Source organism: Lichenostomus cassidix, chromosome 18 (assembly GCF_008360975.1).
Source record: "Lichenostomus cassidix isolate B80296 chromosome 18, HeHo_3.0, whole genome shotgun sequence".
Lineage (NCBI taxonomy): Eukaryota > Metazoa > Chordata > Aves > Passeriformes > Meliphagidae > Lichenostomus > Lichenostomus cassidix.
In genome coordinates this window covers 11,086,418-11,104,035 of record NC_139498.1, presented here as the reverse complement: position 1 = coordinate 11,104,035, position 17,618 = coordinate 11,086,418, and the positions used below count along the sequence as shown (strand labels likewise).

The window sequence follows — 17,618 nt, the reverse complement described above, 5'->3', positions numbered from 1 at the left end:
CTCTGGAAAGTTTCCAAGCAGCTCAGATGCACTCGTTGTTAATTACAGATGCAATTCTTAAGTTGCCTCTGCTCTGTTGCTATCCACCAAGATCCTGGGGTATTTTGTCAGAGAGGGAACAGCCACATCAATCCAGGAATTCAGTGATGCTCCACTTTTCCTTTGAGCCACTGCCATATGACAGTGTGATGGCACAAAGCCATGGCATGACTCCATCAGATTGCCCAAATAAATCAATATTGTCCCAGAGTGTTGCATCCTGCAGGGAAAGCCCCAGCACCTGGGAAGGAGTCAATGAAAAGCTGGCCTAGCAGAAGTGGTCAGAGATGCCAGGAGCTTTGCTGACCTTATCAAGAAGCTGCTGGACTCATGTGGTGCCTTGAAAAAACCCATCCTTCTCCAGCTGGGAGAAGGAGTTATCTTATAGTCCCTTCCCATGGCTCCAGGGGCTCCAGAAGAGCAGGAGAAGGACTTTGGACATGGAAACAGAGTGACAGGACAAGGGAGAAGCTGAAGGAAGGTAGATTTAGAGGGTATATTAGGAAGTACAGGGTGGGTTTGAAGCATTCTGCATCTCCCTCACATGAAAGAAGTCCATCTCCTGAAATGATCTAATACTCTGAGGGCTGGAAGAGCTGAGGGTGTTCAGCCTCTGAAGAAAAGAAGGCTCCAGGGAGACCTCAGAGCCCCTTCCAGTGCCTAAAGGGGCTTCAGGAGAGCTGGAGAGGGACTGGGGACAAGGGATGGAGGGACAGGACACAGGAAATGGCTCCCCACTGCCAGAGGGCAGGGATGGATGGGATACTGGGAAGGAATTGCTCCCTGTGAGGTTGTAAGGCCCTGGCACAGGGTGCCCAGAGAAGCTGTGCTGCCCCTGGATCCCTGGAAGTGTCCAAGGCTGGCATGGATGGGGCTTAGAACAGTGGAAAGGGTGGCACTGGATGAGCTTTAAGGTCCTTCCAACCCAAACAATTCCATGATTATTTCCTGAACCCAGCCACGGGGAGCAGGACCCCTGGGGGCTGTGGAGAGCAGGATCCCCAAGAGCAGTGGGGTTGATCTCAGTCAGGGAACATCCCCATGAAAGGAGGACACCTCATCCTGCACAGCCAAACCACGAGTCCAAATAACCCACATGGCAGCAGCTCCTTCCTTCCTCTCCCTTGGAGGAAGAAACCACAGCTCAGGGAGGCATTCTGTGCTGAGTGGGGCACAGGGAGAGGAGCTGTGGCTGCTGCCCTGGGACAAACCTGCTGGGGAGAGGCTGGAAAGATGGACAGGGAGCAGGGACAAGGGCAGGGCTTGAGGGAAGCACCTTACAAACACAACCTAAGGGAAAAACGTAAGAGGGAATGGGTAAGAAAGTGTAAGAGGGAGCTGTGCCAGGGCAGGTCAGGCTGGAGATCATGGAAAGGTTCTTCCCCCAGAGGGTGCTGGCACTGCCCAGGCTCCCCAGGCAATGGGCACAGCCTGAGGCTGCCAGAGCTCCAGAAGAGTTTGGACAGCACTGCCACGGATGCACGGGGTGGGGTTGTTGGGGTGTCTGGGCAGGGCCAGGAGCTGTGGAGTCGATCTTTGTAGATCCTTTCCAACTCAAGATATTCTAAAATTCAGACCTGAGGCCTTGTGACCCAGTTTTGGGTGTTCTACTGGAACTGAGCTGAGGCACGAGGACACAGCCAGACATATTTGAGTAACATTGCTATAAGCAAATTCCTGTTTAACTCCTGGTCATGGCAAGGCACTGCGTATCCCCTGGGATTAAACCAAACAGTGCTGGGAGGCAGGAGGCTGCCAGGGACTGACCTCCTGAGTTTGGCAGGGCTGCATTAACCAGAGACCACCAAAACAGCTGTGCCCTGGCAAAAATAGTCTGAAGCACAAAATGCAGCTCGGAAATCCTGGACACAATGAACAAAGAGCACCCCAGGCATCAGGCAGGACAGGGATCCAGCCCTGGAGGGAATTCCCTTCCCTCCCCACACAGGCCCAGTCACCAGCACCTGCTTCTTCCAGCAGCAGAAGCAGAATCCCCACTGCACATCTCAGACAGGAAAGCTTCTTCGGCAGGGAGGGTGATGCTCCTTCTGTACCCAGGCTGGGAACAAAAGCCCAGGTGACATTAGCAGCAGAAAGGAACCTCTGCAAGTGTCCTGTATCTCCCCTGTGGTGGCACCTGGGGACTCCACAAGCTGCAGAGCAGTGCTTGGTTTTTTGCCAGGCCAGGGAGAGGCTCTGACCAGGTGAGGAACCAGCTCCAGCCAGGTTCATCTGCAGCCACCCCTGTCCTGAGCACAGCCTGGCAGAAGTGACACTGCTGGGACCCTGAACTGTGTCACACGGCACATCAAGCCCAGGGACACCCCAGCAGTGGGGTGTGGCAGCAGCCCCAGCAGCACAAAGCCCAGACTGCTCCATCCCACTGTGCCAAGCGACCTCAGAGGCAGCAGCACCAGCCCGGGCTGGGCACCCCCTGTCCTGGGGAGGACAAGGGTGGGATGTCACCCAGGACAGGTGGGAAGCCTGACCCTGGCTTTGCCCTGGCCTCTGCCCTTTAATTCCCAAAAAACGTTTCTCACTATGAGATACAGGGGAGCCTCCAAATCTGTGTGGAGGGGACAGCTTGGGGATGCCCTGGGATGTCCCCCAGGAATGCTCCCTGCCATCACTGCAGCAGGAGCTCAGCTCCCCAGTACCCCCAGTCTGTCGAGCTGTGCAAGCTCTGGGAAGTTGTGTGGGAGGGAAACATTTCCCCTCACCCACCCAAAGCCACAGCAAGGCTGGGTCAGGCAGGGGCCTCCTAGCTGAGGGAAGTGGGAAACAAAATCAGACTCAAAACCCCTCAGTGCCTCAGGAGAGCAATCCATGGCTCTGGAGGAGCCAAGATCAGCATTTAAAATGCACCTTATACAGACAGCACAAACCAGAGCTTCCCCTTGCAGCCCCTAAATCCAAGGAATTTGCCTCAAGAGGCCCAGGAGACCTCCCAGGAGGGCAGTGGGAGCCCCACAGCTGAGGAGCTGCTGCCATCCCCCTGCCCTTGTGCTCATCCATCCGGCTTTGCTTCACTAAACCAGTGACCCAGCGCTGCTTATTTTTTCTTAACACACAGAGAATGAGTCAGGTTTATCTGCCAGCAGCACAGGCAGCCCAGGGAACACTCTGTCCCCAGTGGGGGACCCTGGGGCTGGGGCAAACACAGGACTGAGCTGGGCTTATCCCAGCACCCCACAGAGCAGGACTCGACTGAACCCAGCATGACACAGAACGAAGGAAAACCTCCCTTTGGGAGAGCAAATCTCCAGCAAAGCCTCTGGAGAGCCAAAGAAAAACCTGTCTTTGGGACAAGAACACAGCAAAGCCTCAGAGCAGGCAGAGGGTGCTGAGCAGGGGCTGCACAGGGAGCCTGGGCTCGGCTCTGATCTTGTCAGCACCACAAAGATGCCAAGAGCAGGCACAGCAGCCCCGTGGGCGGCCTCGGAAGGATGAGCCTTTGCCATTTCTGTTCTGAGAAGTGCCCCAAGATGCCCTCTTCCTCCTCCTCCTCCTCTTCCTCTCAGAGCTGCTCCTTCCTGGCCTCAGGGGGTGGCATTTCCCCTCCGAGTGGGCACCTGCCAAGTCGGAAAACCAAGAGCACTAAAGCAGGAATGGCACCACCCACGGTGCTGGGCTGGGCACGGGCTGCTGGTGCTGGCAGAAGTGACACAGCCCAGGCTGGGTGGAAAGCAGAAGGCTCAGCAGTCTCCTCCTCCCCCGGACCTGCTGCCACCATCTCCTTGGCAGAGGAAGGTGGTTTCTCTCAGGGACTGCCCAGAGGAAGGGCCAGCTCGGAGCAGGTGGGACAGAGGGGGCTGGAGGTGCTCAAGGACAGGGACAGCCCGAGCCTGGCAGCCACAGCACCCCTTGGGAAGCACAGCAACCCAGCCTGTAGCAGCAGCTGAGGCATGCAATGTGGATATGGATGCCCAGCACAGGGCACCTCCCTGCACTTCCACACAGCCTGGGCAGATATTCCAGCAGGAAAATCCTCCACATGCCTGGAGAAATCAGCTCAAAGGGTAAAATCTGCTGGATTCAGGAACCAGGAACCTCAACTCCGAGATGAGCTCAGCTGGTCAGAGCCTGGTGCTAAAAACATCCACGCTGTGCTTCAATCCCTGTAGGGGCCATGCCCTGGGGAGCTGGACTGGCTGCTCCTGGTGGGTCCCTTCCAACTTGGAATATTCTGGAATTCTGGGGAGTGTTTCAGACATTTCATTTCACTGCTCAGGGCTGAGGCTGGAGGAGTCCCACAGCAGATCCTGCTCCTTCCCCATAAGGGTGTTTAGATGACTGCCAGGACCTTGAGTTTCTCTTCAGTGGAGCTAAGTCAGCTCCTGAGCTGGGACAGGGCATGGAGCACTGCTCCCCCAGCTCCCCAGTGACCTTCTCCCATCCTCCCTCACCAGCATCCTTCATCCCCTCTGACTGCTGCAGGAGACACACAACAGCTCCTTCCCCTCCCTGGAGCATTCCAGGCACTGGGTGCCCTCCATTCCAGCCCTGGAACCCTCCAGCCTCTCCAGCAGCTCCCATCCTCCAGGAACCTTGGGCTCCTCTCCCACCTCTGACTCCACAGCACTGCATCCCCAGCACCACCAGAGCTAAGCCCAGGGCTCTCCTTCACCAAAAACTCCTTTCTTTTCTTCTGCTCACCAGCAAGATATAAAATATTTTTTGTTCTTTATCACCCTCTAATTGGACCATGGTCAATTTGACCTGCAGCACAAAGCAAGGGCAACCCTGAGGAGATTCTTCCACAAGGAAAAGGTTTTCCTTCAAGCACTTTTCTAACGGGGATTTTTATGAGTCACAGATAATTAATTTTAATTTGGTTCCTCCAGAAAATTCTGCAAAAAGACCTATCTACACCCCAGAGCTGGCCACAGGCTCATCCTGGGTGTAAACCTGGGATGGCCAAACCTTCACAACTCCTCCTTGCTGACTTCACAGACCTCAGCTGCTCATCCCTTACGCAGGGGGGAACAACGTGTCGGAAATGATTACTCACCCTCTCTGGAGCAACCTCCTGGGAAGTTATCACAGAGAAATAAAGCATCCAATAATTTAAAAATGAACAAAATTCAGCAAGGCCTCAGCCCCAAAAGCTGTGACGTGGTGTGTGTTATTTTGGTGTATGAAGAGTGTAAAAAAGAGGGGAAAGCAAATTGGGAAAGAGAAGTTAAAAATGAGGAAGGTGAAGGTTCCAGCCCAGCTAAGAGCAAGATGAAAGGATTCACTGACTTGTGAGGAGCAACCCTGCCACAAACAACAGCCTGAACCTGACACAGGACAGGAATAATGAAACTGTCACTTGTAACATGGGGAAGGATGTGACAACATCTCTGCTCTGGTTTTGAAAGGCAGGAGGACACAGCTCTGGGATGTGGGCACTGTGCTCTGCTTTCCCTGAACCCCTTGTGTCACCAGAGTGACCAAACACTTCCCACTCCAGCAGCACGGGACGGGACGGGACGGGATGGGATGGGACGGGATGGGATGGGATGGGATGGGATGGGACGGGATGGGGGGAGCAGCTCCTCAGAGGCAGCAGGGAAAAAGGAGGGACAGCCCCTTGGGAGGGCACTGGGGGTCCTGGGGGTCCCCAGCAGCAGCACCTGGCCTGGGGCACAGCAAAGCCACCAACAGACCCAGGGCATGTTGGAGATTTCTGGCAGCCGCACAAATCCTTTGGTTGAAAGGGAGATTTTGAAAGGAAGGTGCAGAAGGCCTGAGATTGTCCCAGGAATGGCAGGTCCTTCTGCCAAACCCCACAAGAGCCACATGAAGGGGCCTGAGAGGCAGGGGAAATCATCAGGGGGGACTCACTGGGACTCAGCACAGAGCCCCCAGCAGAGCCCCCAGCCCCGACCCCTGCCCTGCACACCCCAGTCTTTGCTAATGAGCCAGAAGAATTATGAAGTCGTTGTTACAAGGCTTCCCCAGCCCAAAGAGCAGCGCTGAGGGACTGGGATTAGAGCTGTGAGTGACACAGGCACTGATTGATGGTAATTACAGCAGAGGTGAGCTCTGGGCACACAGTGACCTGCTTGGCCACCGGGGCTCCCTTGGCCACGCGCTGTCACTGTGCCAAGCACGAGGTCGCGCTTCCAGGAACCAGGAATGTGGGTCACACTTCAGGGCCTGCTTCCCAGAGCAGGGGAAACAAAAAGGACATGGGAATCTCAGCCAGCACTGCCCGAACCAAGCTCCCAGGTGATGTTACAACATTGCTCCGCTGGGTGGGAGGGAATGGGCATGGCAAAGAGATTCCCCTGGATTTTGGCAGCAGGGGGGATCCTGTCTGCATCTCTTTGTTGACTTGTAGGTAAAAAGAAAAGCAGGAAGGGTTGAAAGAACTTCACAGACAAAAAGGAATCAGAATCTGACAGCCCCCAGATTCTTCAATCCACAAGAGGGGTTGGCAGTGATTAAATCACAGCTCACAGACACAGCTACGAGGCAGAAAGGTCAAAATGACATTCAAAAATTATTTCTGCTCGTTGCTGCTCTGCCCTCACCACGTCAGCCCCAATCCCTTCACAGCCCTCTGAACAAGGCTCACTCCTTTATGGCCACCACGGGATCTGAGCCAGGGTTAAACTGATAACAACATCTCCGTGCTGGTGGCTGACAATGCAGCAGAGATCACACCCCTGGCTTGGGGGCTGTGAGCATCAAGGCAGGGCTGGCTGATTGCACAAAGGAGCCTTTCCTGGTGCTGAACAAAGCCTGCTCCTCTCCCCAGCTCACTCAGGGACAGCTGGCAACACGCACGACTGCCCTGCTGAGTCCTTACACGGGGCAGACCTGCCATGACCTGCTCAGTGTCTTGGGACCTCTTCCCATTCCAGCAAAATGTCCAGGAATTCTGACCAGGTTGGATGCTACCTCTGACTCTAAACACTGGAAGGAAAAAGTCTTCAGCAGTGCCAGCAGCTCCCTCTTATCCAGAGAGAGTGCTGGGTAAGACACCCCACCGCGTGCCCAGGTAGGTCAGCAGATCACACAGAGAGAGGAACAAGCCCGTGGCTAACAGGTCACCTACCTGCCCATCTGCTGGACACGGCATCCCTGCTCAGCCCGTGGAGACACCTCTCCAGTGCATGGTAGATCCTGTCCTCTGTGCACGTGGTGTGCTGCATTTTAACTCATCTCCTGAAGAGGGAAAAGGAGGAGAGTTAGGATAGGATACAAGGAACAGGGTACAAGGATTAGGGTACAAGGAATGGGGTACAAGGTCCTCACTGAAGTGCAAGGACAGAGCACAGCAGGGCTGCAGCAGCAGCACAGCCAAGGTGCTCCTGGGGAAGCCACCCCTGTCACCCTGCCCACCCCAAAGCAACAACAGCCCCCTCCCCTGGCTGTCACCTTTCCTCTGCTCCCCGGTCCCTCCCAGCTTTGGCACTCATGTCCATCACCCCACTGGGAGAGGCAGTGGGGCCAGGGCAGCCCCTGACCTGCATCATCTCTGCCCTCTCCCAGCTCCTGTCTGCGGGGCAGAACAGGAATGGCTTCCATAGCTGTGGTGAGGAGGTAATCTGGGGTTAACCTCCACCAGAGATAGCACTGCAGATCACAGCTGCAGCACCTGGGCTGGGCTGGGCTTCACAGAACAGCCCAGGCTGGAGAGATCTCATAGGATCATATGGTCCAGCTGGGGAAAGGTGACAGCAGAGCCCAAGCTCCTACTCCTTCCTTTGGGCATGGATTGCTCTTGATAGCTCCAGTGTTCCCTGGTGATGGTCACAAACCCACCCTGAGGGGCCAGGGAAGGTTCCAGAGCTGTCCCCTTGCTGCCACATGGCCAACATGAAGTAAAGGTCTGTGTGCCCTTGTGGCAATGGTGGAAAACACGGAGGGGACACGAGCCCAGCACGTGAGACACTGTGAAATTGTGACTGCAGCCCTGTCACGTCCCACCTCTCCTCCAGGGCCCAGAGTGCAACTGAAACCTTGGCTGGCAGAGACTGCGCTGGAGGAGAAGGTTTCATCCCACCCAAGCCATATCCACCTGGGTGGGACACCAGGAATATTAAAGCCACTTCCCAGGTTCACTGCTCAGATCTTCCTGACCATGAGCCACCAGAGGTGGCAGGGTGGACATTCCCTCCTCCCCACACTGCCAGCCCTGCAGGCCACAGGGACCCTGGAGCAGGTGTCCCCCTCTCCCAAAGCACAGACACGGCTCCATGCCACACGTTCTTTGCCTCTCTTTTAGAAGCAACACAAATGCACAAAAATAATTGAGGAAGGAGAAGTAAAAGCTGCCGATGCTACAAAACCTACCTGCCAAGGGGGCCTTTGGACAGCACACTTCTGTACCTATGCACAGGCCCATAGAATTCCCAAAACCACCACAAAATGCTCAATTCTCTGCTCATTTGGCCAGAGCAGAAGCCACTATGACCTTGGCAGAGGCTCCATGGCCTTCCCTGCCCTGTGCATGGCCACCTCCACCCACACTTCATTCCTAGCAACTGCCCCAAAAAGGCTTAGGAAAGCTGTGCCTGGCTGCTGGGGCTCCCCCAGAACACAGAGAACCAACTCCAGCCCTGCCCCTGCGCTGGAGAGAGTCCACCAGCAGCTCCACAGAGGTGAAAGCAAACACACCCTGAGCACCACTGAGCTGCCCAATGCAAGTGCTCTCCTTCACCCCAAAGAGCCCAGCGGTTCCTGCCCCTCGTGTCCCACTGCCAAAACCTGGGTTTGGGCTCTGCACCAGGACTTTTATCCGTGCATGGTGTGAGGAACACCAAGGAATGCTCCAGTGCCTCGTGAAGGGGTGGGGAAATCTCACACCAGCACCTCTGTCATGGTTGTGGCAGAAGAAAAGCAGTGAGTAAGAGCCCAGAGTGACTCACAGCACCTTGACAACACCCAGCTCAGTTTAGGCACAGCTCAGTCCTCCTCACCCCACACCATCCCTTCCCATGGATGCTTTGCGTGTCTCAGCACACAGCAGGCAGGGAATTCCAAATAAAACTCACCCGAGATATTGTCATACCCTGCAAACCACAAAATGCAGGCTTTGGGTGGTTTTTTCCTGCTGTGCCATGGACCACACATGAACCCAAACGTCCTGTCCCAGGGCAGTGCTTATGGAAGCATTTTCCATGGGAAAGGTCTTGCTTTGTCCACCACAACCAAACAGAAACTTTGCAACCTTTTCTGCTGTGTCTTCCCCCAGCTGTCCCCTGCTTGCCACCCACACTGAGCACGATGACAAGGCAGGGGACAGTTCTGGAGAATGTAATCTGACTTTCAGGAGCCCTGTTAAGCATCTCAAGAACACCAAGAAAAACAAGTGCTGAGGTCAAGGGTTTGGATCAATACTTTGCTTTTTATGGGGGTGTTGAGCAACTCTGAAGGTGAAAAAATAAATCTGTCTCTTCATCCTGTCCCCCCAGCTGGACTCCCAGCAGCAGAGTGGGAGAAACCAAGAGTTGATTTGGGAAAACCACAAGGTGCAAGGGACAAGGAGCAGGTGGAAGGGACAGTGAACAGCCTGTGGTGACATTTCACAACACACTCAGGGTGAATCCTGCCAGTGGTCACACTCTGGCACCCTTTGGGGACACCCTTGTCACAAGGCTGGGCACTGTCAAGCAAAGCAGCATTTGGGAAAGGTGTGGGATTCCTGCAGGAAGGAATCAGCAGGTGATTCCTGAGGAAGGTGCTGATTCCTCCAGGGGAAGGTGGGATTCCTGCCTTCTCCTCAGGAGACAGCAACAATTCCAGCAGGGAAGGGAACATATCCCCCACCCAGGATGTGAAGGGAGAAGGAGTTTGATGGAGCAGCTGAGACAGGACAGCAGGGAGAGACCCCACAGGACATTGTCACAACTGTCCCAACAGCAGCTCTGCAGGCAGCACATCCCAGTGCCCACAGGTCTGTCCAACCCCTCTGTGACACATCTGGAGACTGCTCCCAGCACAGGAACACAGGGACACCACAGCAGCAGTGGCAATGACTGAACATCACCCTTTGGACAAGGCATTAGCCAGGAGCACATCAGCTTGGACAGCAGCAGGAATTTCTCCACAGAAAGGGTGCTCAGAGATTGGCAGGAGCTGCCCAGGGAGGTTTGCAGTCCCCATCCCTGCAGGTGTCCAAGGAAGGCCTGGATGTAGCACTGAGTGCTCTGGGCTGGGGACAAGGTGGACATTGGGCACAGCTTGGATTTGATGGCCTGGGAGGGCTTTTCCAACCCAAATGATCCTGGGATTCTGTGATATGTTATATGGAAAAGTGTGCCCAGATCCACTGCCCCTCTGGTTCTGCAGTGCCAGCAGGAGCTGAGCAGGGCAAGCAGAAGGGCTTTGTCCCCCCACCCCTCACTCGGGCACCAGACCCAGCTCTACAGAACTGAGCTATAGGATGCTCTCCCATATGGGATTGGGTTCTCTTCTTCAGTAACTGAACCTCAAAACAGCCCCCAAACACCATGCAAACCATGCAGTCACCACTCCAGAAGCAGAGAAGCCAATGTTTGGGAGAGTGAAGCAATTTTCCTGCTGTCCCACAGCGACTTGTGGCAAACCTGCAGCTCTCCAGACACATTCCTTACACCCCAAGGCATCCTCCTGGCACCTGCAGAACCAGCAGGGTCAGGAAGGACTGGGATCCTCACAAGGGGATAGTTGGATTTCATCTGGAGAGTCCTGGCCAAACACAGAGCTGACCAACCAAGCCAGACACACCATGCCCAACAATTCCCAATGTCCTGGGCACAGGGCAAGCTTGAACCCATCCCCTCTGAAGGCCTGAGTGTCCAAAAGGGCAATTGATAATCATTTTCTAACCAGATAAAAAAGCACTGGGTAAGGTGAGCGAGGAAAGGCGCAGAACACCAAAGCTCAGCTTGGAAAATATCTGAAGATTATTTGTGAAATTGTCCTTGCACAGGTGCCAGATCTTTGGGGAATTTCCATCCAAGATTGTTTATTAAGAGGCTTCATTCATCTCTGTGGATCACAGTCACAAAGGTGAACAGACAAATCAATTGTTTCTGATAATTAACACCAAACAGGTAAACATTTACCCCTTGGTGGGAAGGGGGAACTTGCTGATCACTGGTTTTAGATTTTACCTTGTCCTGTTTGAGGCAAAAGGTTTGCAAAAAAAAAAATTAAATAGTATAAAAAAATTGCCAGCAAGAAAGAACATTTTCCTGCTGAGCTGTGCCACCACCGGAGGTCATGGGAAGCCCTTGGGGTATCACAGCTCCCTGGCAGGGACTTTCCACTCAGCTGGGACCCACTGGGGTTCCCCCACTTGCCTTCAGTGCCCTGGGACCTTTCCCTTCCAGGGCTTTCCTCCTGCTCAGGATCAGCTCCACGCCCAGGAGCAGAAGGTCCCTGTGCACACAGCAGCCAAGGTGGCATCAGCAGATCAGCAGGGCTCAGAGCAGCCTTTCCAGCAGGGACAGACACTTGTCTTGTGTTAATGTCCACATGAGCCCCATCTTCAACACTCAAAGGACTTCTCTGATCTCCTCCTGCAGTGGTGGAGCCCAGGACAGCCCCAGGAGATGGGAACAGAGGGGATGGGCTCAAAGATCAAGTCCCAGTTGGATGTTCCAAAATCAAGGAGAGAAGAGGATCAGACCCCTCCTCCCAGGACACCTCCCACACCCCAGCAGGACAAATCCCCGGAGCCTGGGGGGCTCCACACCATGCCCTGGGGAGGCACCATCCCAGGCAGCAAATGCTTTAAAATCCACTCTTCCCAGAAAGCAAATGCAGGCAGATACAGAACAAGCTGAGATCTCCCCTCCCACGATGGCAAATCCCAGCAACATCTCCTTGCAATGCCCATGGGCAGGAAAGGACCTGGCTGGAAGTCCTCAGCCTTTCCAGAGGGATCCTGCAGCAGCCGCTGCTCCCCCAGCACTGGGGAAAGCCCAGGGTACCTCGGGCAGGACAACGCCCTTTCCTGCCCCGATTGTTCTGAGGTTCAGCATCCTGGGCAGGAAACAGGAGAGGAAAAACAAGGCCCTTAGCCCTCGGGAACAGCTCTGAACACACTGCCCAGGTCTGGGGACAGTGGCAGTGGGGAGGGACATGGACACCTCTCCTGGGTTGGTGCCAGGACGCGGCTCAGAACCTGGCTCAGGGTGCTGAGGGGACGAGAAAAAGAAGCCTGAGAAGGTTAAAGAAAACAGGAGCTCAGGCTGATGCTGCACCAGAAGGAAAATCACTTAATTTGGTTTAAAGCAAATGGATTCTAAACAGAGCTTTCTTCCAGGCAAGATGCTCACACAAGCTCCCCAGCAGGGCCATCATCTCCTTTGAGCTTCACCTCAGCTCTCTGCTTCCTCCAGTTCATCATCCTCCAAAGGGGCAGGACAGGAGCTTTGGGAGATGCAGCTGCATTTCAAGACAGGAAATGCCATGCAGTGGAGCAACACACGCCTGGTACCTTCTCCTGCAGGGAAAGTGTCTGTTTTTCTTAGATTACAGAAAATCTTTGTTTCAACTTTTTGCTTGCAAGATTTTACTGCCTCCTCTCCACCTCAGCCAGGAGCCAAAGATAGAAACTCAGAGCGAGGGAGGGAGCAGCTGGAGGAAGCCTTTGTAGAAAACAGGGCAGAAACCTGCGATTTTCAAGAAAAACTTCAACCCTGGTGTGTTTATCAGCCAAGTGAGAGCTGTGCACAGCGCAGGGTGATGAGGGTGATAAGATGTTCGCTCAAACCACACCAAGGCAGGGTATCAGAAGATCTAGGAGGCAGCTGGTTTGACAAACATCCTCTCAGGGTGCCTGCAGAGGAGGCTGTGCCATCCAAACACCACACAGCTCCTTATAGGGCTGCGTTCCTGTCCCGCTGAGCCAGGGCAGAAGCTGCTGTGACACTGAGGATAACTGTCACCAAGCCATGGGTGACCCTGAGGGACATTCACTCCTTGGGCTGCCAACCCTCACCTCCAGCGAGTCCCCACTCCCTGCGCCAACAGGGGAAGGGGCAGCAGGGAAGGAACACAGAGAATCACTCCCAAAAGCCAGACCAAGCCCTCACTGAATTCTCACCAGGGACAAGCAGCCCACAAGCAGCCCCTGATGAGGCCCCAGAGGGGAGACACAAGGGAAATCCATGGATTTGTTACCACTCCCATCTCTGCAGATCCACCCAAGCTGTGCTGCCTTGCCATTAGCATCACTCCTGCTCCCAGGGGGTGCCAGAGGCTCGAGAGCAAGGAATAGGACTGAAAAAATTGTCACAAGGTCTGATTTCTTCAGGAGTCAATCATAGCAACGGCTGGAGAGCCCATAGGACTTCCCCCTTTGCTTATCCATAAAGCAAGGAACCAAATGACTTGGAACAGGACACGTGACAAGTGTGACCCACAGCAAGGTCCCCATGGTGCTGCCTGCTGTACTCACAGCAAAATCCAACCAACAGGCAAACAAAACCAAGGAAAAACCCACATTATTCCCCTCTGTTATCTTCTGCTGCTTCTAGGGTTGTGGAAGAGGAACAGAAGAGGAGACCAGAAGTGAAGCCTCTTCTTCCAGGACATCAAGAAGACTCTGAAACAAAAAGCTGTCATTTAACACTTTCTGCACCAGACCAGCTCCATCACCCTGAGATCAATCCACAAGAGAGCTGTACAGGAACAAGGGCATCTTATTCCTGCTCTGCTCCAGGTGGGACACGAAGACCTTGGAGATGGATTTCTGAGCAAGGCACATCCAGACTAAGGCGGTGAAGCAGTGAGAGAGGCTGTTGGGAAGGGGCAGCAGGACAGGATCACCCAGCAATGGGGCTGGAAAGGCAGGATGAGGGGTGAACTAAAGCACCTGAGGCAATGCTGTGATTGCCTCCTGCTCTCAGAGCAGCAGGAATGAAGCAGAGCAGGAAGAGCTCTGAGGAGCAGAGCACACTCAGGGTTGGAGGTGAGGATCCACCATACAAGAGTGCAGGAAGCATGAGAAGTTTTCCACACAGAAGGGCACTGGTGGCACACTCTGAACACACACCCAGACCAAGGTGGGTTTTCAGAAGGTCAAAAGCACCCAGAGCTCCACTGGGATTGGTTTGAAGAGGAAACACAGGAAGAATATGTTCTCCTGGACAAACTGACATGGACAAACTCCACACTGACATGGAAAACTGCAGCAGGAATGAGCTACTCAGCACTGGCAAACTCCACATTCCAACAGTGGGGATGGATGTGTGCTGGGAATGACTGGGCTGGGAGCCTGGAGATCCTGCCAGCAAAGAGTGAGACCTCTGAGAATAGCTCTGGAAGGAAAACGTTCATAGCAATTTGTCCCCTGCTCTGGGAAGGTTTGACCTGCAGAAAGTCTTGATGTAATAGACAAGCAACAAGCCATGATGTGAACCGTATGAATCATGTATATATATATATTTCAACCTTAAAACTGCTCTGGGATTGGCACATAATGCAGGATTCTGAGCAAACAGCAGTGCTTAGAAATGTATTGGGAAAGAGAGGTTTAGGCAATGATTTCACATTAAAGCAGAAGATAAAAGTCCTGGCACAAGAAGAAAATCTGCTCCTGGAATAACAAGAGCACCTGTGCCTGTAGGATAGCAGTGCTGAGGGGCAGGAATGACACAGGACATCCCATTGCTCACAGGAGGGAATCAAATCCTGATTGGAAAGAGGAGAGGTACCAGCCTGGCAGCTCCCTTGAGAGAAAGAGCAGGACCAAGCCCTACCCAAGCAGCATTTCTGAACTGAAATGCCTCATTTACACCAGAAAATGTGAGAACTGGAGAGCTCAGTCAGAGCCAGATATCACTCAGTGTTCTCGCAGTCTCTGAGAACCGGGCTGAAGGAGAGGCTCCACCACAGGGCAGGGAAAGCACCCGACATGCAAAGGCAGTTTCGGAGTCCTTTTAGTACCAAACAGCACCTACAAAATGTGACACAACAAGGGCCAAGCAGCAGCCAGGTTCTACACCCAGGGTTGGATTCCTGCTCCCCCCAGGTGCCAGCTGGGCACCCACAGTGGGCACCGTGGGGCTGGGGGTGTCCTTGGCAGCAGTGCACGAAGGGATTGGAATTCCTTCCAGCCCGAGGAATTGAATGATGACTTGTGACTCATCCAAACTGCCACCAGCAACATTGCCAACTGCCGGGTGAGCCACGAACCTGGGCTGCTCAGCTCCTGGGAGAGACACCCACGATGGGCACTGTGCCCTGCCTGCTCCTCTCCACTGAAGGCAACATCAGCACATCACCCAGCTCGGGGCTGCCCAGAGCTGGGCTGCGTGAGCCCAGCCATGGATCTAAGCCCTGAGATGCTGCTTGGCACAAAGCAGCCCAAATTAACTCCCAGTTCCCATTTCCCATATGTAGGTGGCTCTGTGGAAAGGCTCAACAGTGGCCATGGCCAGGGCACAGAGGGATCCCTGTCAGACAGCGGGAGAGTTAAGCCTGGCCTAGCAACTGCATGTCTGTGTGGTCAGTTCTGCTGCTACTGACCATGGCCACAGAGCACCAGGATGTGGCAGAAGGAAAGATCTGTAGTCAGAGGAGCAGTTCTGCAGCTCAGGAAGGAGCTTAAAAACACTCTGCAGCCAAAGGATGGATCATCATCCAAGCGAGGGAAAATAACATCCAGGAGAGGCAGAAATAAGGAAAGTGCTCTGCCATCTGCCTGGAATGAGCAGCCTCTGGTCATGCTTGAGTCTAATTCTTTGTCTTCAGCAGCAAATTCACACCTAAGGCATCACACCGCAGCTAAAACCTGGAGACAGGGAGAGCTGTGTGCCCCGGGTGCCAGACAGGGCCAAAATCCCAAATGCAGACCAAGATCCTCCCTCAGCCCGGGCAGGATTGACTTTCCTTGCTCTGGGTGCCTGTCCCAGCCTGGCCCCGTGTGTCCCCCTGCTGTTTCACTCCCAGGGAAGGGAGAACCCAGCGAGCTCTGAGAGACAGCAAAACCTGGGGAGGGCGAGAGGGATAGAGGACACAACAGCCACACACGTGTGACTCCACCGGCGCTCAGCATCGCATAACCCCGAGCAACACCACCCAAAAACCCCAAATCCCCCGCCCTGAGCACAGCCAGGGGGAGAGGAGATCCTGGTGTGGGACCGCCCTGAGCCCTGAGCCCTGTGCAGCCCGGGAGAGGCTGGTGGGGCTCAACACCCTGACCCTGCGGTGGGAGGGCAGCAGGTCCCAGCGCTTTGCAGTGCTTTGCTCGGTAATCACGAGTGGTTTTATCGCCCCAGCCCCTCCCGGCACAACCTGGCCCCGCTCAGCCTTGCCCCGAGAGCCCCAGCTCTGGGATCAGAGCAGAAAACCCACAGGAAGCTCAGTAATGCCTAAGACGAGTCAGCCCCACTCAAACCCCTCCATCCGAGTCCTTCGTGTGGCTGCAGAGAGTTATTTAATGGGATTTCCCAAATTCCAGCCCCAAGATTACCTGCATTAGCAGCCAGAGCTTAAGGCGGGGCTTGGGAGGTGAAAACTCTGTGAAGGCCAAGAAAATAAACCCAAGAGGTGCAAGCAAACAACAACAGCTCCAAAGTGTAACTGCTTTTTGTTTGGGAGTTTTGGAGATAAAGGCTCCACTGAAAGAAAAAAAAAAAAAAAAAATCAAAATATCAGGAGCAGAGTCCCAGCACTGCCCACCTCAGCTGTCCTTTGCTCTGGAATGTTCCATCCTCAGGCTGGTAAAGCCCCAGGGATGTTGCTGGAGCATCAGGAGGAGGATTCACACCACTGCCAGCATGAAACAGGCCCGTGGGGGCTCCCAGCATCGAGAACCAGCTGCCAAGGAGGCACCTTTGCCATGTCCTTCCTGCAGGGCAGCACAAGAGGTGGCCTCAGGAACAGCCTTGATGATAATGGAGATGCTTGACCCAAAATTTAGGATAGAGTTTTCCCAAGGTTGTGCAACCAAAGCAGCAAACTAAATCAGAGTATGAGGAAAAACTGAGCTGCAAGAGACTTGGCAAAAAGAAGAAAATAATCAGGGAAATGGTTCTGAGGTAAGGGAATTTCTCAGTGAATGGGAGAGGATAAAAAAAAAAAATGCCTCTGCCCAGATGGTGCACAGGGAGAGGTGTGGACAGAGGGGGTCTCAAGAGCTCAAAACAAAACCTTGCAACTCATTTCAAAACAGTGTTTGCCCTCATCTGTGATTCAAAAGTAAAAATCAAGCCAGAAAAAACATGAAACTTCTCATTTCTGTTCAAATGAGACATTTTTGACCACACACCAGTGGTTAGAGGCACCTTGCAAAGAGCAAGTCCCCAGCAGGCCAGTTCTCAATGGGCCCAGTTTTTGGTGGGAATCTTCCCCCAAGGATGTTCCTGTGCTGGTTTGCCCTCCCCCAGCATCCCTGAGACAGCCAAACCCCTGAGCTCTAACTGTGCTTCTGTATCCTCAGAACTCACCTTTCATTGCCACTCATTTCCACTCCTTGTGGAAACACTTGGAACTTTCTGGGATTGGGAACATGGTATGGTCAGGTGAAACATGTGGGTCAGAGTGGGGAACTTGGGGTGCCCCAGCTCAGTGTGCTCAGAGGACCCCCCAGCTCACACCCTGACAAATATTTTGTGAATGGGAAAGCTTTTCCATCTTTTCCCTGC

General features: G+C 54.0%; 1 protein-coding gene across 5 annotated transcripts in view; it reads right to left on the bottom strand.

Annotated features, from left to right (window-relative positions):
• The window catches only part of PIK3R5 (phosphoinositide-3-kinase regulatory subunit 5), a 59,069-nt gene that overhangs the window by 20,221 nt on the left and 21,230 nt on the right, over positions 1-17,618 (bottom strand). For 3 of the 5 annotated variants that reach the window (XM_085078003.1, XM_085078007.1, XM_085078004.1), the window contains exon 2: positions 7,088-7,197. In XM_085078003.1, coding sequence (XP_084934129.1) covers positions 7,088-7,184 — 97 coding nt within the window. In that variant the 5' untranslated portion in view covers positions 7,185-7,197. Of the gene's footprint in view, positions 1-7,087; positions 7,198-11,321; positions 11,631-16,444; positions 16,579-17,618 lie in introns of those variants that run through there. The other 2 variants (XM_085078006.1, XM_085078005.1) reach the window with 2 other exon arrangements.